The 22,007-nt window shown below is 40.6% G+C and overlaps 1 protein-coding gene across 3 annotated transcripts in view; it reads right to left on the bottom strand.

Annotated features, from left to right (window-relative positions):
• SOAT1 (sterol O-acyltransferase 1) overlaps positions 1-22,007 on the bottom strand; it is a 31,483-nt gene that overhangs the window by 3,579 nt on the left and 5,897 nt on the right. For all 3 annotated transcript variants that reach the window (XM_072867227.1, XM_072867226.1, XM_072867228.1), the window contains exons 3-15: positions 15,997-16,055; positions 10,279-10,427; positions 10,129-10,188; positions 9,595-9,702; positions 7,538-7,820; positions 6,375-6,453; positions 5,599-5,680; positions 4,841-4,886; positions 3,570-3,699; positions 3,071-3,168; positions 2,474-2,572; positions 1,837-1,972; positions 841-986 (exon numbers count right to left, since the gene is read on the bottom strand). In XM_072867227.1, coding sequence (XP_072723328.1) covers positions 841-986; positions 1,837-1,972; positions 2,474-2,572; positions 3,071-3,168; positions 3,570-3,699; positions 4,841-4,886; positions 5,599-5,680; positions 6,375-6,453; positions 7,538-7,820; positions 9,595-9,702; positions 10,129-10,188; positions 10,279-10,427; positions 15,997-16,055 — 1,475 coding nt within the window. The remainder of the gene's footprint in view (positions 1-840; positions 987-1,836; positions 1,973-2,473; positions 2,573-3,070; positions 3,169-3,569; positions 3,700-4,840; positions 4,887-5,598; positions 5,681-6,374; positions 6,454-7,537; positions 7,821-9,594; positions 9,703-10,128; positions 10,189-10,278; positions 10,428-15,996; positions 16,056-22,007) is intronic.

Here is a 22,007-nt window from a genome sequence, read left to right on the forward strand (position 1 = left end):
TCACAGGCCAACAGCACGAGCTGTGGTGCGGTCTGCTGAAGTCAAACTTCCCTAACAGGAAAGATCAAAACCCATTTTCACATCCCTCAACCCTATTCTTATCCTCACTACAGAGTGTGTGGAAGCGTAGCTACAGTCACAACAAGCTGTTTGCCTGCCATCTGCCTTAACCCTAGTTCTGACTCATCAGCTAAATGCTGTGTCTAGTAGCATATTATATCAAGAAGCCAGTAATTTATGCTGGCCAACTCTTAATTGAGGAGAATCGAACTTAAAATAGGAGTTTACCTGAGGATACCTTTGGTTAAAGTTGAAATCAACTAGCACAGCAAGAAGTTTTATGTAGAACAGAATCCGACACCAAGAAAATGAGTTATAAGTCAGAGAAAGTAACACCAACAAAACCCCAAACTGACCACTTATAGGCAACCAATTCTCACTGCCACCCACTCTAGCCTGGGAGAGGCACAATAGGCTCAGTTTTTGTGGGCCTCCTAGAAGAGTTTCTCCTGACCTCACTGGCCAGTGCTGCAGTTCCATTCACCCAGCCTGAATGGCCTAGCATACCCTCAAGTAGTGGCTTACGTTCTCAGAGATGTGGGAAAAACACCCTCAGTTTCATGTAGGGAAATACCATCAGCATAGAAAGAGCACTAATGAAAGCACTTTTGTTAGAAAAAGCTTTCCTAGATTCTCTACCGTTTCTAGACTAAATAACTGCTAATGAACAGCAACCTGCCAGAAAAGCTCGTCCCATTTAACATCTGCCCTGTCCCCACAGCAAGAAAGAACAGGCCACTTGCATGGTCAGTTATCCCACAGGAAAAGTCAGTGACTTACATTTTCCATAGGGCAGTACTGGCGGGCATACCACTCCTGGCTATAGAGGCAAATGATGACACCTTGGCCCAGGAAGAGGGATGTCCACATGATCACGTTCCAGATGGGCCCTTTCCGACGGTCATTAAGGATGAAGTTGAAGACCACTGGAAAGAGGTGAAACAAGAAGCATCGTTCAGAAACAAACTTGGGATTAAAGAATCAAAGACCAAATGATTTCACTGGATCTTTCCCTCCCTTCACTTAATCTCTGGAGCAACAAGCCTGCTCCGTGAGGTCAGTATAGTGCAAGAAAATCTGATTATGCTTGGCAGTAGAGCAAATACTATGAGTTGATTTTGACATTTACTTCCAGTAAGTTTGGCAACAAGCTGGCTCAGCTGTTTGCCTCTGGGGATCAATATTGTTTGTGCTACACTGGTGACAAAGACATGCTGGCAGACGTAGCCTAGAGTTTATTAGAGCCCTCTAACTCATTCTAACTCAAAACTCACAATGAAATCCAAGAGCTCTAACTTCTAAATGGGATCTCTTCCTCACTACGGTAGCAAAGTAATTCTTGTCTTATGCTATGACTTTAAAGAGGAAGACTTCCAACCTGCTGACATACAGCAATTCAACTAAGGCTTGGCAAAGAGGAAGCAGTGCTATTAAAATATGTATAGTGCCACATGAACAGCAGTATATCATATATAGCTCTCTTCCCTTCCATCAATACCTTGCTCATCTAAGTCCCAAGCTTGCAAACTTGCATGTGTGTATATATCTCTCTCTATATATCTACATATACATATATACCTACTGAGCTACTTAGCTGCAAAAACCCATTCACAAAGTTTGGACCCACAATTGCAACTCTTTGACAAGAAACAGTTCTGTATGTTAGTGCCTAATGAATAACTGGCATCATTATCAGAAGGGCAAAGCATGCTTGTTTAAAAAAAAAAAAGCCACAAAACCCACAACCCACTCACATACTCTCTCCTGGGAACTTACTTCCAAAGCACATAAACAGGCAAAAGAGAACTGGATAGAAGTAGCCAAAGCAGATGCTCAGAACATACTCGTGCACAGCAGCTGATACTGTGAAGACAGATAGCATAGCTGCTGCTTTGAACTTCTTACCAAAAAACTGGAAGAGAGGAGAATACCAAGTATTATAAGCTATTCTGCTGTAGTTTTAGTTTGGTTGTTTCAACATTTTATTTATTTATTTATTTTAACTTGAGCTAAGAAGGGCCTGCTCTGGCCAAGAGGCATACATGAAATGCTAGGTGCTTTAGAGAGCACCTTGGATTTTAGGTGTTTTTCTTCAGGTATATTTCTGGTCTCCTGCATAAGTACTCAGGTTGAGTCCACCCATGAAATATCTACCATAGGTCATCAAAATAGTGCAACATGAGTTCAGACTGTTGAGTCAAACCTTACACTCTTACGTCTCAGACCCAGATTTTGCACACATTAAGGACCTGGAAATGAGCAACAGGTCTCTCAAAAGCACAGTGGCTACCCACAACAGCTGAGGCAAGACATTTTGGTGCTTCTCAGTGATGGTGCATCTTGGCAGATGTACTGTCTTGCTCGGTGGTTAAATGTTTAATTAACAAAAATAATACATCTGCTTGCTACTCACCCAAAGGAAGTCCCTGTAGGCATAGTAATAGAGCCAGTCATGTACTACCACGTTCCAGGTTCGGTAGTAGTTTGCATAGGAAGTGGAGTTCCACCAGTCCTGAAAGCACAGTTGAAAGAGTATAAACCTAATTAAGCATAAAACATTCCACAGGTCTCTTGGATATCAAGTTGAAAAAATACCGATCAGAGTAATACCAAGCTAATATAAAAAGTTGCACTGTGAAATAATGCATTCCATTGCACTGTCAACATTCTACTCTGTATATCAGTTTGGTTTTATCCCAAACTGCAGTGGCTGAGATGATAAAAGAATAAAAAGAATGGTAACAGAGTTATTGGGTAGGTCTGCTGGCTAATTCTGTTTGCGTGCAGGGTATATTACCTTAAAAACAATTCAGACTGCCAAGCAGAAATCAGATCTGTTCTACAGCACAGCAACAAACTTAAGCCCTAACAGCGTAAAACAAGCAAAACCCTGTGGAGGCTTTGTTTGGTAAAACAATCTTCAGTTTCCTCCTCTTTCCTTTTCATTAGGAAAATGAGTTTTAGAAGCTTTATAAAGCTTGCTTTATAAACTATAACTCCTGCTTCTTACCTTGTAGAACATCCTATCTGCAAAGCGCAGCATCTCAGCAAATGCATTAAGCCAACAGTGAAGGAACGCAAAGAAAACCAGGAAGAGAATCAGTACACCTAGAAACAAGGTAGATTCAGACAAGTTTGTAGTGTTTTCTCTCAGCTACAAGCAAGAACATGTAATGTAGTCAGGACTGTTCTTATAGGCACTGACACAGATGAGCTTTGTGCTACCTATACAAAAGAGTAACAGCATTGCAGTTTCTCACCACACCAGGTCATGCTTACCCCAGAGGGCAATAGCAAGGTTGCCACAGAGCCTAGAACTTGGCTTTGAAGACAGTTAAATTCAAACCCAAGCTTTTATTTTGTGCTGCTGACTAAAGTTTAACGCCATAACACTGAAGTTTGCCCACAAGACCTCCTTTGCTGATCTTTGCCTATCACGAATGCATCTCATATGAAGCACTTACCCTCCCTTCCACAAAAATATAGTCACTCATGAATCCAGGTCTTACCTGGCAGAATGGAATTGAAGATGCAGAGGACCAGCCCTCGAAGATTGAATGTTTCTTGACTACTGTTGCGAAACTGAGGAATGCAGAGTCTCACAAAGATGTAGTAGGCATAGAAAAGCGAACCAAGCACCTGGAACAAAAATAAAAAAATTCTGACTCCATAAGAGAAATGCACAATTAACACATCACCACTTGACAGCTCTAGGAGAGGAACAGCAGCTGCCAACACAAGTCAAAATAATTTTTTACATTGCTGCTAATAAACTTTCCTAAGGGTCCAGGCAGAAAGAAAGCCACAGCCATCTCTGTAGCACATTGACAGCCAGGAGCAAAATCAATTTGTCTTTTCTACTACAGCAGCTGTAAGTTTCTCCTAGTCCTATTGACTCAGAAGTTATGACACAAAATATTTGTGCCAATGACAAAGTAAGTGGGGAAAGTACTCTGTGATCTTGGTCCAAGACAAGGGCAGAAATAATTGAAAAATACTTACTGTAATTAAATCTAATATTAAAGCTTACTTTTCTTTTATCCCAAAGGAGATGTTTACAGGCCAAATCACCTCAGGCCTTCTCTGGCTCATGAACCCATGTTCTGGAAGTTGAGGGCAAAATGCAAGTCACTGCTTTAAATACTCTGACTGCTGTAAGCCAGGTGTGTGCTTTGTCACCCTCTTTTGTCAAAGAGCAAGCAGCCAAAGGCCTTTTCATGCTTCAAGTTTTGTATTTTTTTATTTTATTGTTTTGCCTTTTAAATCATGAATGCATTGTGTGACAGTAAAAGTTTCAATCACACAAAAACATTACTTGGAAACACATCCACAAGAAGCAATTGAAGCTCATGCCCAGACAAACGTGAAGATCAGGTCAACCTTGAGCTCAAATAAGCACTGAAGATTTGGACTCCAGGCCTCATTATCTCAAAATTGGTCTGAATATCTGCAGACAGGTAGCTGTGCCAGTGCATTACAATACAGCATCAGTGTAAAGAAAGAGGGCCAGAGCATGAATATTGCACTCCCCACACACACATGCAGCTTTTGTTTGTATAGAATAGAGTCTAAAGGCTTGTTTATGCATGGATTTTTTTTTTTCTTTGACACAACCATTAGTGCAGCAAGATCAGTGGGGTTTTTTTAGTCACTAAAAAATACTCTTTTCTGGTAAGCCCACACCAAGTAAACAGTGATGTAATGCCAAAGGGAGAACTGTTTAGCAACACAGTTTAAATGATCTCTGAAAGTGCACTCTTCAGAAAGCTGCACTACTCACCTGTGCAAACTTGGTAGCTACGTAACCCCATCTTATCATGGGATTCCTAGGAAAAAGAACACTTGATATCATATCTAAATAGGACCTCAAAGCAGCAAAAACATCCCTTTGGTTATTGACTTTACTGACCTATACTCTGAAAAAAACCTGGTTTTTGAATTCCAGAGTTCTAAATCCCCTGACATCCAAGAGACATCTGCCCTAATTGCTGGTTCCTCACTTTCAACTACAGCAGGACAACTATGGCAATTCCATAAATGGAAAAGTACCTGGAGGGCAGCATTATGCAATTATGTAGGAGGTGGTGATCTGCCTGATAGTCACATAAAGGACTGCTGACTTGACACTGTCAAAGTGCAACCCAGCAAAGCACAGAAAAGTTTAGGAGTTCCCAGTTTTAAAGGCTTCAGCCTACCTCCTCAAACTCAAGAGACAGGGCTGCTTATTAGCACCACATAAAACAACACACAAGGCTAACTGCAGGAACTGTGTGTCACTAGATATTCAGTAGTAAGTTCTTAATTTGTTTCACTTCAAGTGCACTTCCCAAAGAAATAAAACCAGAACTGTAAAGTCGAAATACTATTAGCGTTAGAGTGAGCTTTCATGACGAAGTCCTGCTCTTGCCAGGTTACTGACTTAACCACATCTTTATGAAAGCTCTAACTCATAAATTGAATATATCACATTCAGGGATGCTTAATGTTGGCTTCAGTTTTTAGACTACTTTAATGTTCTATTAGTGTTGCTCACATTACCTGGGATAGTTGTCTCTGTAGATGAGGGTGGGAGCAAAGAGGAAGAACAGGTATTGAGAAATTCTGGGAATAGGTACTGTGCCTGGAAGAGGGGGAGATAAAGAACACTCTGCAATCTTTCTGCTTACTGAAGGTTTCATTTCCCCAGCACCCTTTCACAACATACAACCCTTATCACGTCAAAAAACATCAGTCTGGAACTAAAGGTATGGGAATTGCAAAGAATAAAACAAACTAGATTTATCAGATGGAATTGCCCCCCCATGAAGCATAGTCAACAAGTGAGGGTGACTAACAGGTAGTGCAGTGCTAACACCTTGATATCACATTTCCTTTCCTCCTAGGGAAGATGAAGCTGTAAGGCCTGTATCAACATATGGGTTCACGTTCAGCTCTGGCATGCCTTGTCGAAGCACAGAAGCTCTTTTGGCAATTGCTGTCATTTCAACTAGAGCACTGAACTGGGGGTGGGCAGGCAGCCTTTACACACCTGCTTCTCCTAAAAGCAGAAATAAGGAGACCTGTTGAAGCAAGACTTAAGACACAGAGATGACTTCAACCTGAACAACAGTCTAGCTCATTGCCTATTACCAAATGAAAAAGGTTCAGGCTGAAATTATGATGCAGAAGGTCAGCCTAGAGCCTCATCACTTGCCCACCCAAAGTCACCTACTCAAATCCTACCTCTCCAATTCATGAGGGCAGCTCAAAGCAACGGAGGGAAAACAAGAGGTTGTTATGCACTGCTGTCAAAAAAAGTAGGGCAAGTTACTCACTGGACTTGTCCTTTACAGAGGACAGGACTCTGGGTACATTCTCCCGGACAAATGAATGAGTCTTCATAACAAAACGAACCTGTAAGACCGAGAGAATATCAGTTTAATATTATCACTTTCTCAACTTCCCAATAAAGACTGGGTCAAGCATTTTAAGGCAACACCTTTGACATCTTGGTTTCTCTCCAATTTACCCCTTTTACAAGGAAAGGGCTGCTTCCTCTGCCTGCAAGCCTGTTTAACTGACATGAATTTAAAACACTGCAAAGTGAAACATGCAGTAACAATCACGACTCAGGAGAGTCAAAACACATCTCATTTACACTCACAGGACCACAGCATATGCAAAGATTGTGAATCACACCAGTAAGTCACTAACCAATTAACATTAAAATTGAAGCAAAAAAAAAACCCCTATCCATTTCAATAGGCCAGTATGTTTCAAAGTCTTGAAACTGACTCTTTGAAGTTAGATGTGTTCTACAGCAATTAGCACTACACTGGAATAAGGTGGTGCCACACATAAATAGTCTCTGAAGGACCAAAAGGAGGGCTAGTCCAAAGTTAATTCTTCAAGCCTGCACTCTAATCTCTGACCATCCTTGTTTTAACCTGATGGTCTGACCAGTCCTCCACACTCTTGCACTCTTCCCCCCCTTCCCCCAAAAAAGAAAATTCCACTTTCAATAAAGTTCTGACTACAAGATAAAGACAGTTGTTTCTTGAGAACAGAAAGTGAAACAGGAACCACTTGTGGACTATGTACCTGCCTTTTTTTTTTAATTAAAGAGGACTGTTACAGCTTCCTTGTGAACTATGGCACAACAGGTTCTTAAAATTGGTTTTAAGCATTTAGCACCCACAAGACAACTAGAAATAAATGGAATTTCAGCCTTGAAGTATGTTCAGAAAAAACCCATGCTAAAATCTTAAATACAGGGTAAAAAACCCAAGTGGTTTCCAGGTCAAAATGAAGTTTACTATCTACTTTTTCTCATGAGACTTGCTGCATGTAAGTCTGTCTTCAGGTCAAAGACAAACTCCATCGGCAGCCCTGGCTTAATTTAATGAATAAAAGCAACACTTGACTCCTTAGGAAAAAGGACGCTTTCCATTTTGAAAACAAGATTAAATATATCCCAAGATACTGGGTAGGGACCTACCTGTTCCAGTATTACAATAAAACGGGAAGCCGGAGGCAGGGCATATGATACAGCAACATAGGTTGGTCCAAATCCAAGCCCAGCTGTTTGGAAGAGCGTGAACAACATCCCATAGAAGAGAGAGCGGAGTACACGATGGGAGGAACTGCAGTAGCCTTGGGCCCACCAGACGAAAAGGTTGTATGGAATGGTAACTGTGGCACAGAACATGCACAGCCAAGTACAGAAGACAACTGGGAACTTTCCAAAAACAAAGACCAAGAGGTCAAATCCTAGGACCAGCCTAGAAGGCACAAGGAAAGAGACAATATTGAGTGTCCATTGTTTCATTAGAAATACTTCTGCTCCATTAAGTGGCTACAAAATGCAAAGCTTCCAGATCACAATTGTTTGACAGTCTAGATAGAAGTAACTGCGGCAATTTTCAGCTCAGAAACAGAGGGCTGTCTGTGGCAGATTTCAGTGACCACTCACAAGCACATCAGAAAATAAGAGATGAAGGACTCATGCCATCAATGCTGTCAGGCACAGCTTACCTTCAAATCCCACAGGGCTTAAGCACATCTTTAAGATCAGCATGTGCTTTAAGAGTACGCTCAAGCTCATCCCTGCTAAGCACAAGCACGTGACTAAACGATTCACTGCTGAACCAGGGTCCAAAAGAGCTTTTGGGGAACACTCCCAAGACATCGTCACTATTACATTAAGAATCAGTTCTTCCCAGAGTTTAACACCTAAAGAGGCTTTTTCCCCCACCTCTATAGGCATGAGGTATTTTAACATCTAGCACTCAAACCTAATTTAATTCTGCTTTGTGAAAACTGTAGGCATTCCACATGGATTCAGTTCAGAAGTCGCCCAAAAGGCTTAGGTTCATTAGATGATCAGTCCAAATATGTCCACGTGGTATGCACCAGGTACTTTATTTCATTAATCAAGCTTAAAACATAAGGACATAAACAAAAGGATGTTCAACTTTACTGGCTATCAAAGTCACCAGAGCTTTCTCCTATGCATAAGCAGCTCTTCTAAACCAAGGTCAGAGGAGAAGGTAGTACAGAGTACACCAACACAATTTATTTGTTCTCATGTGGAGGCTCAATTGCAAACTGGATCCCAATTATCAGATCTAGCTGAGAACATAGCAATGATTTTTCTTTTTTTTTTTTTTTTTTAAAAAGTAACCAGAGAATCCAGCCCTATTAGTTGATTTTAGAGGTAAATACCTATTCTCCCCCAATGTCCGCACACTATCAAGTTAGGATCAGCTAAACAATATTCAATAGTGCATGAGCCTGTTCTTATAGTGAGACAAGAGGGACAATGATTATAATCAAGATACAGCTCTAGTTTTGTACACTGAAAGTCAGATAATCAGCAAGATAAACGTATAATCCTACTTGTGTACATGGGATACAGCTTGCTAAAAAGATCCTATTTAAAGCAACAAGCAAGTGTGAGGAAAGCAGTCTTTCACTATCTTGTTCAGAACTGGCTACCTGGAAAGCACAATCTTAACAGAGACTATGCCAATATCCTTGAGATTTTTTCCCCAGGAAAAACAAAAAGTTCTACTTTTATGTAAACACAAGTACATTGTTCCAGAAGTGTAATTTTTAAACAGAGGAAGGACTGCTGAAGTATTTAAAGTTTTCTAAACACAGTCCTCCTTCAAGCAACACAAGCAGCTGAAAGCTACTGTTTCATTAAATATATTCAACTAGAGCAGTCCACATTCAGTGGTGACCCCTCCCTTTTGCCAGCCTCATGATGAACTAAGCACGTTAGGCTGAACTGCACTGGCCATAATTCTCATGGAATACACCAATCTGTAGTATTTTGCTAACATCTAGCTATCTGATTTGAAATGACCATATCCCCTCAACAGGGATTCCAGCATATATTTTAAGTATGTCAAGTTGAAAACCCCCCTTCCAACAACATCCCAAGGAAGGATGCCCCCTTCTTTCTGCACCATTCTGCAGTTTCATGAACCTCTGGTACTTTGAAGCGAGCATCTCTCAGCCCTGGTCCCTGTCTTTCCAAAGCACTCTTACCTTCCTTCATCAATGAAGTCTACTAAAAGTGTGCTGAGGATGAAGACAATGAGAAGAGCGATGAACATGTGGTAGATCGTCCTGATGTGACTCACTTCAAACAGCTCACTAAGGGAGAGATTCAAATGCTGTCAGGCCATTCGCATAGCATATCACACCTCCAGTATGTTAGCTTTCACAGCAAGGTAAGATGACATCACTGCCATCCCAATTCCAAAGACTGAAGTTAATGCACAATTTGGGTGCCAGTCTACATAGACACTTCCTCAGTTTATCCTCAGACAAAGGATAATTAGCCATTATCTTAGTGGTACCAAGAGGACTGTAATTAGGGTTTACATTCAGGAAGCCTGCAAGCTGTAGTAGAGATGTTTTAGAGAGAAACAGAGAAGCTTAAATGGATTAGTCCATTGGGGTTTGAACATAAGACCGCAGGTGGTGGTGGGGAGAGTACCTTAAAGCAAAGGCTAGTTAGTTTGCTATCAAGGGTATTTTCAGCCAATTTAATGGAAAATGTGAAGTTAAGTTACTCACTCCAAGAGGGACCTTCTGGCAGTAAAGATCTTCCCATGTTCTGGAGGGGCCCTCAAGGTCCTGCAAACAGAAGAAGATTTGAGACAAGAAAGGAAACAAGGCTTCCAGGAAACATAACCTTGTTATAGAGACAGCTTAAAACTGACTTACTTGGCTTTGTGCAGTTCCTTCTCCGAGCAGGAAGCTGGGAAAAGGGAGGCTGAAGATGAGGAGTCCAGGAGTACCGATTTTGCTACCAAACTGTTCACAAACTCTGTGAAGTGACTGTCCACTTCCTTCATGAAAGCTGGCTTCAGTTGCTGATAGAGTAAAAACAGAGCATAAAATTGTATAAGTCTCTGGATACATTTTCATAAAACATTTATATTCCTTTTTATTCTGCAGCAGGACAGAGCAAGGCATCAAGAAAACATTCCTGTACCATCTGACAACAGTTGGAGCCAACTTGGACAAGATCAGGGGTTTATCCTGGCCTGTTCACACACCTCAGGCCAGAGGACTTTGAATAATGTTTATCTTCTCTATCAGATGCAACACAGAGGAGTAAAGTAAACATACTGATCTTCACATATATGTCTGGAGTGGCAGGTACTTGACATTTTATGGTGCCAAGAAGGTTGAACTAAACTTAATACATGAGCCCCAGAAATTTCTCAGTTTTAACCAGAGTTACATCCTTAGCATAGAAATCAAGTACAACAAGATTTACTTTTTAGCCCATCTAGTGTTATTGAGGGAAAAATGCTTGTGGCTAAGCAATCACCATTGATGTTCTCATGCATTAATGCAGAAGCGACCTCAATGATGTGGGTGCAGGAAGAAGGACCAAATTTACCCTTCCACTGCTACCACTGTTTGGATGAAAACTTTCATGTACCACTGAAGTTACAGAATGCCCAGAAAATTTTCACTAAAGCAACAAAACAGGGTAACACTGCTAAGCATTAAGACTGAGCAGTAAGAGACACAAAACTGGTAGGCAGCAAGAATGAAGTTCAAGAATTCAGGGGATCAAATATCCCATTTGAATTTTCTATGCTCCCTTTTATTCAGACACCTTTATACAGGTTATCTTCTCTATTACAGCCAGTTGTGACAAAGTTGCACCATTTTTAGCCTATTCATATTTTTCTTCTCTCATTTTATTAGACAAAGGCAAATTCTGAAGCATCTGGTTTACTGGAGACCTTGACTCCTAAGGGTGCATGAAAAACCATCGATAAGCATCCTCCTCTCTACCATCTTTTTGGAAAAATGCACTGATACAGTACAAAAAAAGGAGATAATCAGCTGTTGATAAAGCATAGGCCACCCTGGTCAAAGACTGCTTGCTTTTCCTGGTAAAGAGTTTCTTTCCTAGATAGGAAAATATTACTTAGCCCTCCCAATAATAAGTTATCCAGACAAGGACTATAATTCATCTTCAAAAGGCAGATTGTAAAATGCTAAGAGGTTTTCATATCCCTTTTGTCTTCCCTGAAGGCTAGCACATAATTCATTCCTGTATTTTCCTGTCTGCAATATAGTTGGATCTGCTATTTAGTCACATAACATGATCTTTCAAAGACCTGATCTCCCACACCCCAGGCAGAGTTTTTAAAACTAGATGCATTTAGAAGAAACTGAATAATAAAATGTTCAAAGTTACTGATTTCTGCAGAAAGTGCTACACTGAGCTCTGGATAGCTCTTTGCTGTGGTGCAAATTCTCTTTATATGCAGAGAGGATCCTAAGATTTGCACAGTGGTGTAACTGTTATTCTTATGACTAGAAAAAAAGCAGGCAAAATGAGTTCCCTCAAGGAAAGAAAAAAGGCAACATGCATTCACTGTATTTCAGTGAGAACTTCAGGAATCTAAAGATCCTAAGATCTCTGGCACTTCAGAAGACAGTGATTTATAAGACTTCTGAGAATTCAGTTCCTTAACGTCAAGTGCTCAGACACCAAATAGTTTTCCCAATAGTTGAGCCTAGTGAAGCATGGCTGAAAGCTAACCCCTAAGCTCCTGAACCATAAGCCTTTCGAGAACACTCTGCCAGACAGCCATCATCTTCAGCACAGGAGATAGGCAAGTTTCAAGAAATAACTTTGAAGCTAATTGCATACTGCGTTTTGGTTTTTTTGAATGCAAGTCTCTATTGGCAATATTTATCTGACCATCCTTTTGCCTGGGATTTTTCAAGTTCACATCCAGATTCAAGGCCCAAGTCCTTCTACATGATAACTACATATTATTTCATCTAGTCTTCCTACTGATCAGCTGCTTAAGAAACACAGATGTTTCCCTGATCACCTTCAGAATTCCTGACTGCTACCTATTTTTGAATCTTTAAGGCTGAAAAGTAACAAAACGAAGAAATCAATTTTCAAGGAGGGAAAGAAAGAGCCTGGAAGTTGTGCATGAAAACGATGCTTCCTCAAAAAGGCATTTGTGACACTTGAGCTCATTTGTCAGTAGGTGTTTATGTTTCAGTGCCTAACTATTATGCTAAAGAAAGCTGGAGCAGCATTGTTTTTGCTATGAAGGAACAGGTACAAAGTCTATGAAAAGAAGGAAAAGCCAGGTAGCTGAAACAAGATCTGTTAGCTCTAAGCTGCAGCAGTGATATGTTTACCTCTTACACAGAGCTCTTTCCACACCTATGTTTTAAGGAGTCTAATTTCCACTGATGGACACTTGTCATCCATGATATAGCCTTCATTTTCCAAGCATGCTTGGATTGATTTTATACAGTAGACCCCAAAAAGACTAAGCTAAAAAGCCCCCTCTAGAAGCAAAGCTTTTAGGCTAACAAAATGTATTAATAGATGATGTATTCTTAGAAAATGCTACTGTCTAATGTGACAACAGCCAAGCAAGCAAGTTTAACTCTCTGACAGGAAATACAAGACAATCTGAAATGAGACCACATAAAACCAGAAGACCCTGAAGTCAAGATGAATCAGAACTCTACGTTCCTCCTGTTTCACAGTGGTCAGATCCAGAGAGATCTCTTGAAACAGAAGCTGCAGTAGGAGAAAGAACAGACTAATATTTAACTTAATGAAAACATTTTTCCCCTATTTAGCAGCTGCCAGTGTAGAATAAACAAGCTTCACCAGTGCTTAATGAAACAGAAGCTCTTAGGAGATGGCTACTCTTAGATATTGCTTTCTAGGGGGCAGAGGATTCTCTGTTGCAGAGATGTGGATTTGTTCCTTTAAAAACAGGAGAAAAAAAGTTAGTTGAGTACTTTGGAACTACAGCCTGTAACAGAAGACACTGGTGCTCTCTAGCACAGCCTGCTTTTACAGCATGCATGCACACATTCCTACCAAAAAAAGTCAAACAAATTCCTGCTCCTCTTGGAGCACTCAAATTTCCATGCCAAAAAAAGCACTATTCATTCCTACCAAAACCTGTCTTTTTATTTAAAGCCTCTCCCCTTTTCTTCACCCTAATCTCCTCTCAGCAAGAGTTTAACAGAAATTATTTCCTTAAACTACCTCTTCCCTTTAGTTAGCACTCTGCTGAGATTGCCTCCTCCCAAGACAACCCTCCAGGGCTGATATCAACATATGCATGTTTGGATTGGGAGAGCAGGGCATGAGTTCTCATTAGATTAAATAAAATACGATAAAACCAGACCATAGACCATCCCGTAATTGTAATTCTGTACAACAAAACTGCACAACGTATCGTGCTATATTATCAACTACGACTGCCATTCAAAGGGCAACCTACTTGCGCAACTGCCAGAGTAACTGTTAGTGCTCAATAAGCCAAGTGCATTCCACCCACTTACCAAAGAAATTAAGCTTAAGAACAGACTCCCACCAGCCTTCACTATGACAGGGCATGGATACACAAATGGCCTCATCGTAGCTTCCCCCAATGGGGAGCACTTAACCAAGAGTTTCCTAAAGTATGCTTGAAGTCTCAGACAAGGAACTGGGCAGATCCACTCAGCTTTCACCATTAAGCTTTAAACAAAAGAATCAGATCATTACAAAACCAAAAAGGGGAGCAAGTATGAAAACAATGCTATGCCATAAAAAGCAGAAGCTGACCAATAATTGATGAGAAGTCAGAGAAAGTTGAGGGAAGTAACCCTGTAGCTTACTTACAAAGAGAAAGTTGCAAAAGCTCCCCAGCATTTTACTCATTCTAACAGATTTAGTTATTTCAGTCACTGAAACATGACAACCTCCAGCCCTGACCAAGTGACAGAACATACCATCCTCAACTCAGTTTAGGATGAACGAAGGACTAGATTTTCAGACTGGCCTGCAGACACATGAAGGCCTAGCGCCTACAAATCCCATTTAAATCAGTGGGAGTTGTCAGTGACCAGCACTTTTCAGAAGTCAAGCATCTATCCAGAGCTCAGATATATATCACCTAAAAGGTAAGCTGCAATCCAAGCCTTTGTTCAGTGGTTCACATAACAAAAGGGCCAGGCACTCCAGGAATTCTCAGGATTTTGCAGTAGATGGAGGTTTTTACTTAGCTATTATTGTAGCTTTGAGGCACCTTAAACAAATTTGCAAGCTGCCTAACTCAGGGTTTAAAACCTGAACTCCCCATGTTTTGGGAGAAACTTCAGTAACTGAAGTGCCACTGCTGATTTTCTTCAATTCTCTTTGCAGATAAGAAATCACTTTGTCTACAAACTAGCATGTCTCAAAGCTGCTGGCCAGAAAAAAAGAATGTAGAAACAAGAGACATTCCTGAAGAAAGAAATCCAAGATCAAGTTGTCCCCTTGCAACCAACTAGTGTTCCCTGGAACTTAAAGCTACATGTGCTTAACGGTCAAAGCTTTCTCATGCAAGCATCTGTTGTCAACAGTGATTTGCAGTGGCTGTTTTGTCTGCAGAGAGAAGATATGAGGCTTGCTCTATCATGTCCTCAGTAAGAATCATCCAGAGAAGACAACATATGAAATAAAATTCAGAGCTGACTATTCCTCTAACAGGCTGAATTTTAGGACTTTCAGCACAAAAAGCAGTACACCCTTTGCAGAAGACATTTAAATACACTTTAGTTATATCTGTTATAAATTACACACCACCTGTAGAGGTGGAAAAAAAGACTTTTAAACAGGAAAACATCTCAAAGGTGCAAGGTATTTTTCTCTGTCTTAGAAGTATCCACTGCCTAATATTCACTTAAGGGTGGCACAATTAGATGACTTAATCTTTACCATGGAATTCTCTGCAATAAAATGAAGCAAGAGTGCAGGACGATTTGCCCTGAAGAACATACATGCTACAAAACAATGGTTAACAAGGAGGGTGCAGTTCATTGTTAGCTAACTTAATTTGGGCATAAATCACCTTAACATAAGCTAAGACAATGGCAGCTCACAGATGCAGATGACATTAGAAATACTCAGTGCTATTTTCTTTGATGATATTGCTCACTGACAAAAAGAGTGGGACCAAGGCTCAGGAAGGTCATCTCCACAGCCAGGGCAATAGAAGCTGTGGGATACAGGCTACACACTGCCCTTTACTCAGTGGATAAGAGGACACAGAGCATTTTAAAGACTAAATATGCAAGCAGGCTAGCTGATAATCACCTGCCAAAAGTTAGTGGTGAGAGAAGTTCCATTTTATTTACAGGCCTCAAAGTTCACTCTTATCTTTGGACTTCAACCTGTTGGGGTCAAGTAAGACAGAACTGCATTTGATAATATTACCTCTCTTGTGCAAAGTCAGAAGAAAGGAGGAGGAGGAGGGGAGAAAGAGGGCTGTATAAAAGTCACTGCACTCAAGCTCTGACTAAAGAGGGATATTTGTGTTCCAGGACTAGTGACTCTCCAAAAGACATTCAGGGTCAATTATCCCGCTCCTCCCCACAAGCAAGCATTATGAGTATATTTACCTCAGCTTCTGCTATTAGCTGCATTTTCCTTGTTATCACATGGTCGACATCAACCCGGCCTAAGGAAGGAAAGCAAATACTTAACATTTGTATTTTCAGTGATGCGAGCTGCATGTCTGAAAACACAGAAAGCACAACATACAATAGCTCAGTCACTGATTTTTCAGTAGCACTTCTAACTTCTAATAAGGTTCCAGTAAGTTCAAAACTAAGATGCAGGAAATTCATAAGCTATGACCAAGTATTTTAAACAGCCATTTAGGATCACAGCACTATAAGGCCGTCAACAGCTGATAACATGCTGGATTTCTGAAAGCTTTATTTTCAATCAGCAACTCTGCAAATCTTCCCAAGGTCCCTAAATACATTCAGCCTTGAAACAGCAATTAGAACAACCCTTAGAAGGTCATATCCAAGTGTGCTGATCTTTTATCAGAGCTTTATCTTACACAGAGTGAACTAGACGTAAGATTAGGTTGTCTGGAGGTCTCTACATTGCCAATAGACAAGGCAGTCAGTCCTGACTATCTGTCAAATACTGTAACCAGCTCTAAAGACAGGCTAAATGGCAAGTTGGAAGGTTATCCTGTGTTCAAACCTGGCTACTCCCACTCCTTTCATCCCCCAGGAGAAGTGCTAGATATCAGTCTGACTGTATTCCTCAATACATTTCATCGCTTAAGCAAACAGTCAGGTCTAACAATGCCATGAACATCATCTGACTTTTATCATTACTAATACCATTGGCTAATAAGTAAAGCCTCAAATATCACCCTTCTTTTGCATAAAGAACTATACACATCTGAGATGCCTCTATTACATCAAGAGGAACAACATACACAAATTGGGCATTTCAGACTAGTTGAGTTTTAAGACAAGGTTTGTCTGCAATGGCTGTAGTGTGCTAGCAAGCCAGCTGGTGTTTCACTTCTTCAGTAAGAACGACAACACAGAAGATAAAGTTACTTAAAACAGAGTCTTGCACATGAAGGAAAATCCAGATTAAAGCAGCAATATCCACCCCCCTGAAAATAGTAGTCAGGGTGAAAAGATAGCAACAAACCTTGCCTTGTGCATGTCCTTTGGCAATTACAGCTACACCAGTACCTTACGGTAACACATAGCTAGCATTACAGCTTTCACATTCAGTTTCTAAGACAACACTACCACTTTGAGAAAAAGAGGATACTGAACTGATTTTAGTAACTTTGCAGTGAAGCACGAGCTAACAGATTTGCAGTAGTTGCTAATGTTCTGCTGCTGCATGATGAGAAGACAGATTCATAGCAATATCACAGTTCACAATGCAGCCTCCTTGTCTTGTCCTCCTCATATGTGCGCAGCCTATGCACACAAAATGCACAGTGTGTTGTTTTAATAGAAGCAAGTGCTTCTGTGATGCACACTAGTCTGAAGGTGCTCTTATGAGCAACCAGTTGTAAGAAGTTTAGATAGACCTGCTTCAGAGATGACTCCAATTCCAGTACTGGAGAAGAGTTAAATGAAACAAGAGACTTCATGAAGCTCTAATGAAGCTATGCTCAGTCATCAGCATTAATTCCCCCACACACTCCCAATCAAGCAGGAAGATCAGTTTTTTTGTCTATAAAAACTGCTACACAAGCTACAGACTTAAGAACAGACCAGCAACAACAGCCTATTACTTAGCAGCCTTGTAATGCAACAACAAACAAGGAAACTGCTTAACACCATGAATTTTTGGCTGCACACAAAGATCCATTTTCACAAAAATAGAATTCCTGGTTGCTAAGCATCTCACCTCCAAGACAAAGAAAACTACCTCAGCATTTAAGCTCATCATGCTGTTATACTTCCTGAACAACAGCAGTTTGGAAAACAATTTGAGAGAAGAGTGTAAGATACCACTAGAGAGTCCCTTGTCCCACTCAGCTTGTGCACTTTGCTGGTCTCAAATGGATTCCCCCTCTCTCTCCCCTAATAAATTAAAAAAAAAAAATAATCAAGTTGTTCCACAAGCAGAACTGTATCCCCTTGATATCATCTCAATGGCTCTACTCCCTCAGTTCGCCACTCCACAATTGTATTAATAGCCCCCCTCTCCCCATTACTACTAAGAACCACTTTGTGCTTACCTGCTAGAAAACAGAGCAGACAGAGCTGTTGAGCTCAAAGCACAACTAACTTTTCCTGCAGAAAGGTAAGAATGTGTCTCTTTTATCCAGCTGCCAGTCTTCAAGACTCTACCAACTTTGCTTGAAGCCATCCAACATGGCCAAAGAGGACAGGACACATGAGAGTTAAGGGATTGCACTATTTCCTTTGTAAGCCAAACTAAAAATAAATAACCACTGCTTTGACCATAGATTTCTTGTCAGATTTTACATTCAAAGTCTCAGTTGTTATAACTACCCAGGATTGCCTCACTTAGGACATAAAACCCCCTTTTTGACTTACAGTGCCTTAAAGATGGATATAGTTTTACAGATATCTAATGTACAACTTTAACAGTTGTACAGGAATCAAGGCCAGTCTCTGACCTGCTGACGTTGTAATTGCTCAGTTGTATGCAGTGTCCCTCCTATCACTTTATTCACCCACACACCAGTGCGTATGCACGGACTAGAAACACAGCACCTTTTAAAATCAAGATCTCCATGTCTTTAATATATGCATCTCATGTAACAAAGTAAAACCACCTGTAAGCTTGTTGCTTCTTTTCCAGAACAGTCTCCTGCAGAAGAAAACCCACCCCAAAACAACAACTCATTCTGCTGTGTTGCATTGCCCCATACACTCAAGCTGCATCACAAGGCAGATACCAGAGAACACAAACCCATCATCTTCTTGAATCACTCATCTTCTGTTGCGCAAGCTGCTACTTATGTTCTGTGAGGTCATTCAAGAAGAGAATCATCACATGATTTTAAGCCTAAAAGGAATTTCACGCTGCTGAGAAGTCTAAGACACTGAAAATGAAGACTGGATCCCCCTGTATCACTTTGGGATTGCAACATCACTACAAAAATGGACTCAAGGCTGCACAATACAAGCAAGCACATCTTAGCATTTAAAACAAGATGGGATATGCCTTCAGAAAATGGGAAATACATTTAAAGTCATAAGGAAGAAAATCTGCTTTGACAACTAGTGTGAGAAAGTAGCAAATTTCACAGGAGACTGAAGCAGGGTTTGCTTTGAAAGAGCTTTGCGCTTCTCCCTGAAGGGAGAAGTCTCACTTTGGAGAAGGTTTAACTTAATGGGACTTGTGTTCCCTTCCCATCAAAGACATTGATAAGACCTTTACCTAGCTAACCACTTGTCCTGGGCTCGTAGAAACTGATCATTGTAGGATGTGACACCTCTGCACAGCCCAAACTCAAAGCAGGTTCAAAAGTCAGAAAAAAAAAAATGAGCAATTTAAATATAAGCTTTGTTTCCATAGGAAACCAGGCTAATAAAAGATCATCTGAAGACTGAGAAAGCTTTTTATTGTTGAAAACTAGAGCAACTTAAGTTTCACAAAAGATTTACAAACTACCTTTCTTAAAGGATCTCATTGTCTGTCCCATTCATATGATCTGTTAGTGTTGCAGCTTGGGATTCAACAAAAACAGCTTCTACGTAAGACACTAGCCAGCACTCTACTAAGCAAGCTCTCAAAAATTAACGGTGTTAAAAAGCATTCATTTTATTTAACCGCTACAGTCTGCAATTACTACCAAGGGCACAAGTGGGAATAAGTCATTTGAGTAAAGCCGTGGCTTGTGTGTAGTATTACAGTTCCAACCTGTAGTGACTTCACCAGCCACAGAAGCTGCCTGCAGCCCAGCACTCTGAGCCATTGTCACTCAAACTGTTCCTGCATTGTGGCAATAAGCTTATTATTGAGCAGTCAGAACAACGCAGGGAGACCACTGCTATCTAAATCCCTGCACAGCATTCAAGACAAAAATACCTCTTAGCAGAAAAGCTAGGAAAAGCACACAAACTTCAGTTAATTGCCACATGGACTTAAAAAAAAAAGACACTTCTCAGAACAACCAAGCACACTAATCACAGTTCAGAAGCATTTTCCCCTAATGATGTCAGGATCTGTTTAGCTTCAGGATCTTCATGGAAAATCAGATACAAACTGTACCCAACACTGCCCTTCCCTAAAAGAGTTTAAAAATATTATCTTCATTATTTCTTGATCAGACCACTTACCACTCAAGAGGTTAAAGAAACATAGGCAGAAGGATTTCCTGTTACTGTTGGATACCTGGATTCAAAGGCTTTGTCTTTAGAAACACTGAAGATATTACCTGAAGGAGAGCAGTGTCAAAGCCAACCTAGTGCAAGGCTACTGTGAAGAGGGGAAGTCTTCCATATCTGGTACAACACAACCTATGTTAATAATGTGATGCTAATAAGCCTTATTCTGACTTATGGTAATTTATTTGGCCACTCAGCAGATAGAGGCAAGTTATGACTAGATTGCTCCCAGAGCTCATATGATCTGCTTAAAGAATGCACAGGCCATAGGTCACTGCACTGCAGTTGGGCAAAGAATTCAGTTAAAAAGTCATTTCTACAGGGACATGGGACCCAAACCCTTCACTAGCAGGAGGAAACACCAGTATTCTCTATATCATGCCAGCACATCCACAGGCCCTTCACAAGAAGCTGCTCAGCCTTCACCTAACCCACAGGTTGAAAAACATGACAGTGCCTAGAATTACCGGAATCCACCTAGTCTCAGACAACACAGCTCTGTTTGACCCATCTCCCTGAAACACATCCAAGAAACTCAACTCAAGCAGCTTAATCCCAAATTCATTAATCTGTAAGAAATAGCCTGTTGATACAATAAACACTTATTGCTGTGAGTCAGACAGCAGACCCCAAAGCTTTCCAAATTGCTCCCTGTTTTAGAGCTCCCTCCTCCTACAACTATCAGTAGGCACACACAAGTCACAAAGCTTCATGAACTTTTGCACTGGGAACGATCAATAGTAACCTCTTCATTGGAAGATAACAACCCCTTTTTAAGACCAGCATTACCAAACAGGCTTACTCACACCTAACAAAGATATGCCACATAGCTTGTTTGCAGATCAGTTGCCAGAGACACTTCTAATCCTTTTCTAATTTCTGAGGAAACAAGGGCAGATTCCACAACTTTACTGTTGTGTAAAGTTTACTGTTTTGAATGGTCTAATCTTAGCATTTTGAGAGGCATAAAAGGTTAGAGAGGACATGGCTCTTAAGCATGTAAGATCTGCCCATCCAGTTTCTATTACACTCATTCCAGGTAAGTTTTCCTGCAACTAGTACTGCCCGATATCAACACCCCATTAAGCAGAACAGTTTTATATTTATTTACATATCTCCAGCTGAAAACATGTAAGACTACTCTTATTAAGAAAGCCCAGCTTTTGACAGGGGATTATTGCTGCCAGATCACCTGTTGACCCTATGCCAGGACCAAATTAGTTGTTTAATTATGAGCCAATTCTGGAGCCAATTCAAGGAGGAGAAGTGATATATGAGACTAAAGTTCAGCTACTCTGTCGAAGTGAAATTACAGGCTGAATGATTACAAGATACAAACACATCAAAGGACAGAAAAATTCTTCTGGCAATCACAAAGCTATGAACATTTCCACCTATCTATAAATTTGGGGGTACCCGAGTACAACCTATTCAGTCTTACAACTCAGCAAGCAATGAGACAGTTTTTAGCAGCATTGATGAGGCAAGAAAAATAAAGAACCTAAACTATACAAACGGAAGGGTCAGACCTAATATAGCTCTAAAGCCAATATATGGATTAAAATCATTCCTCTAAGCACGTTCAGATCAGCCAATGCATTTGAGTTTTAATAGAGAAAGGATTAATGCCCTAGACGTTTCTGTAGAAAGTTCACACACTTCTGGAAACAAGTCAATTAGCCCTTGACACTTTTAAGTTAAAAAGCAGATGGTGTTTGCTAATCAGGGAGGATCAAGGGTGGGAAATCACATTAGCGATTTAGTTTTTCTACAGA

Source organism: Ciconia boyciana, chromosome 7 (genome assembly GCF_034638445.1).
Source record: "Ciconia boyciana chromosome 7, ASM3463844v1, whole genome shotgun sequence".
Lineage (NCBI taxonomy): Eukaryota > Metazoa > Chordata > Aves > Ciconiiformes > Ciconiidae > Ciconia > Ciconia boyciana.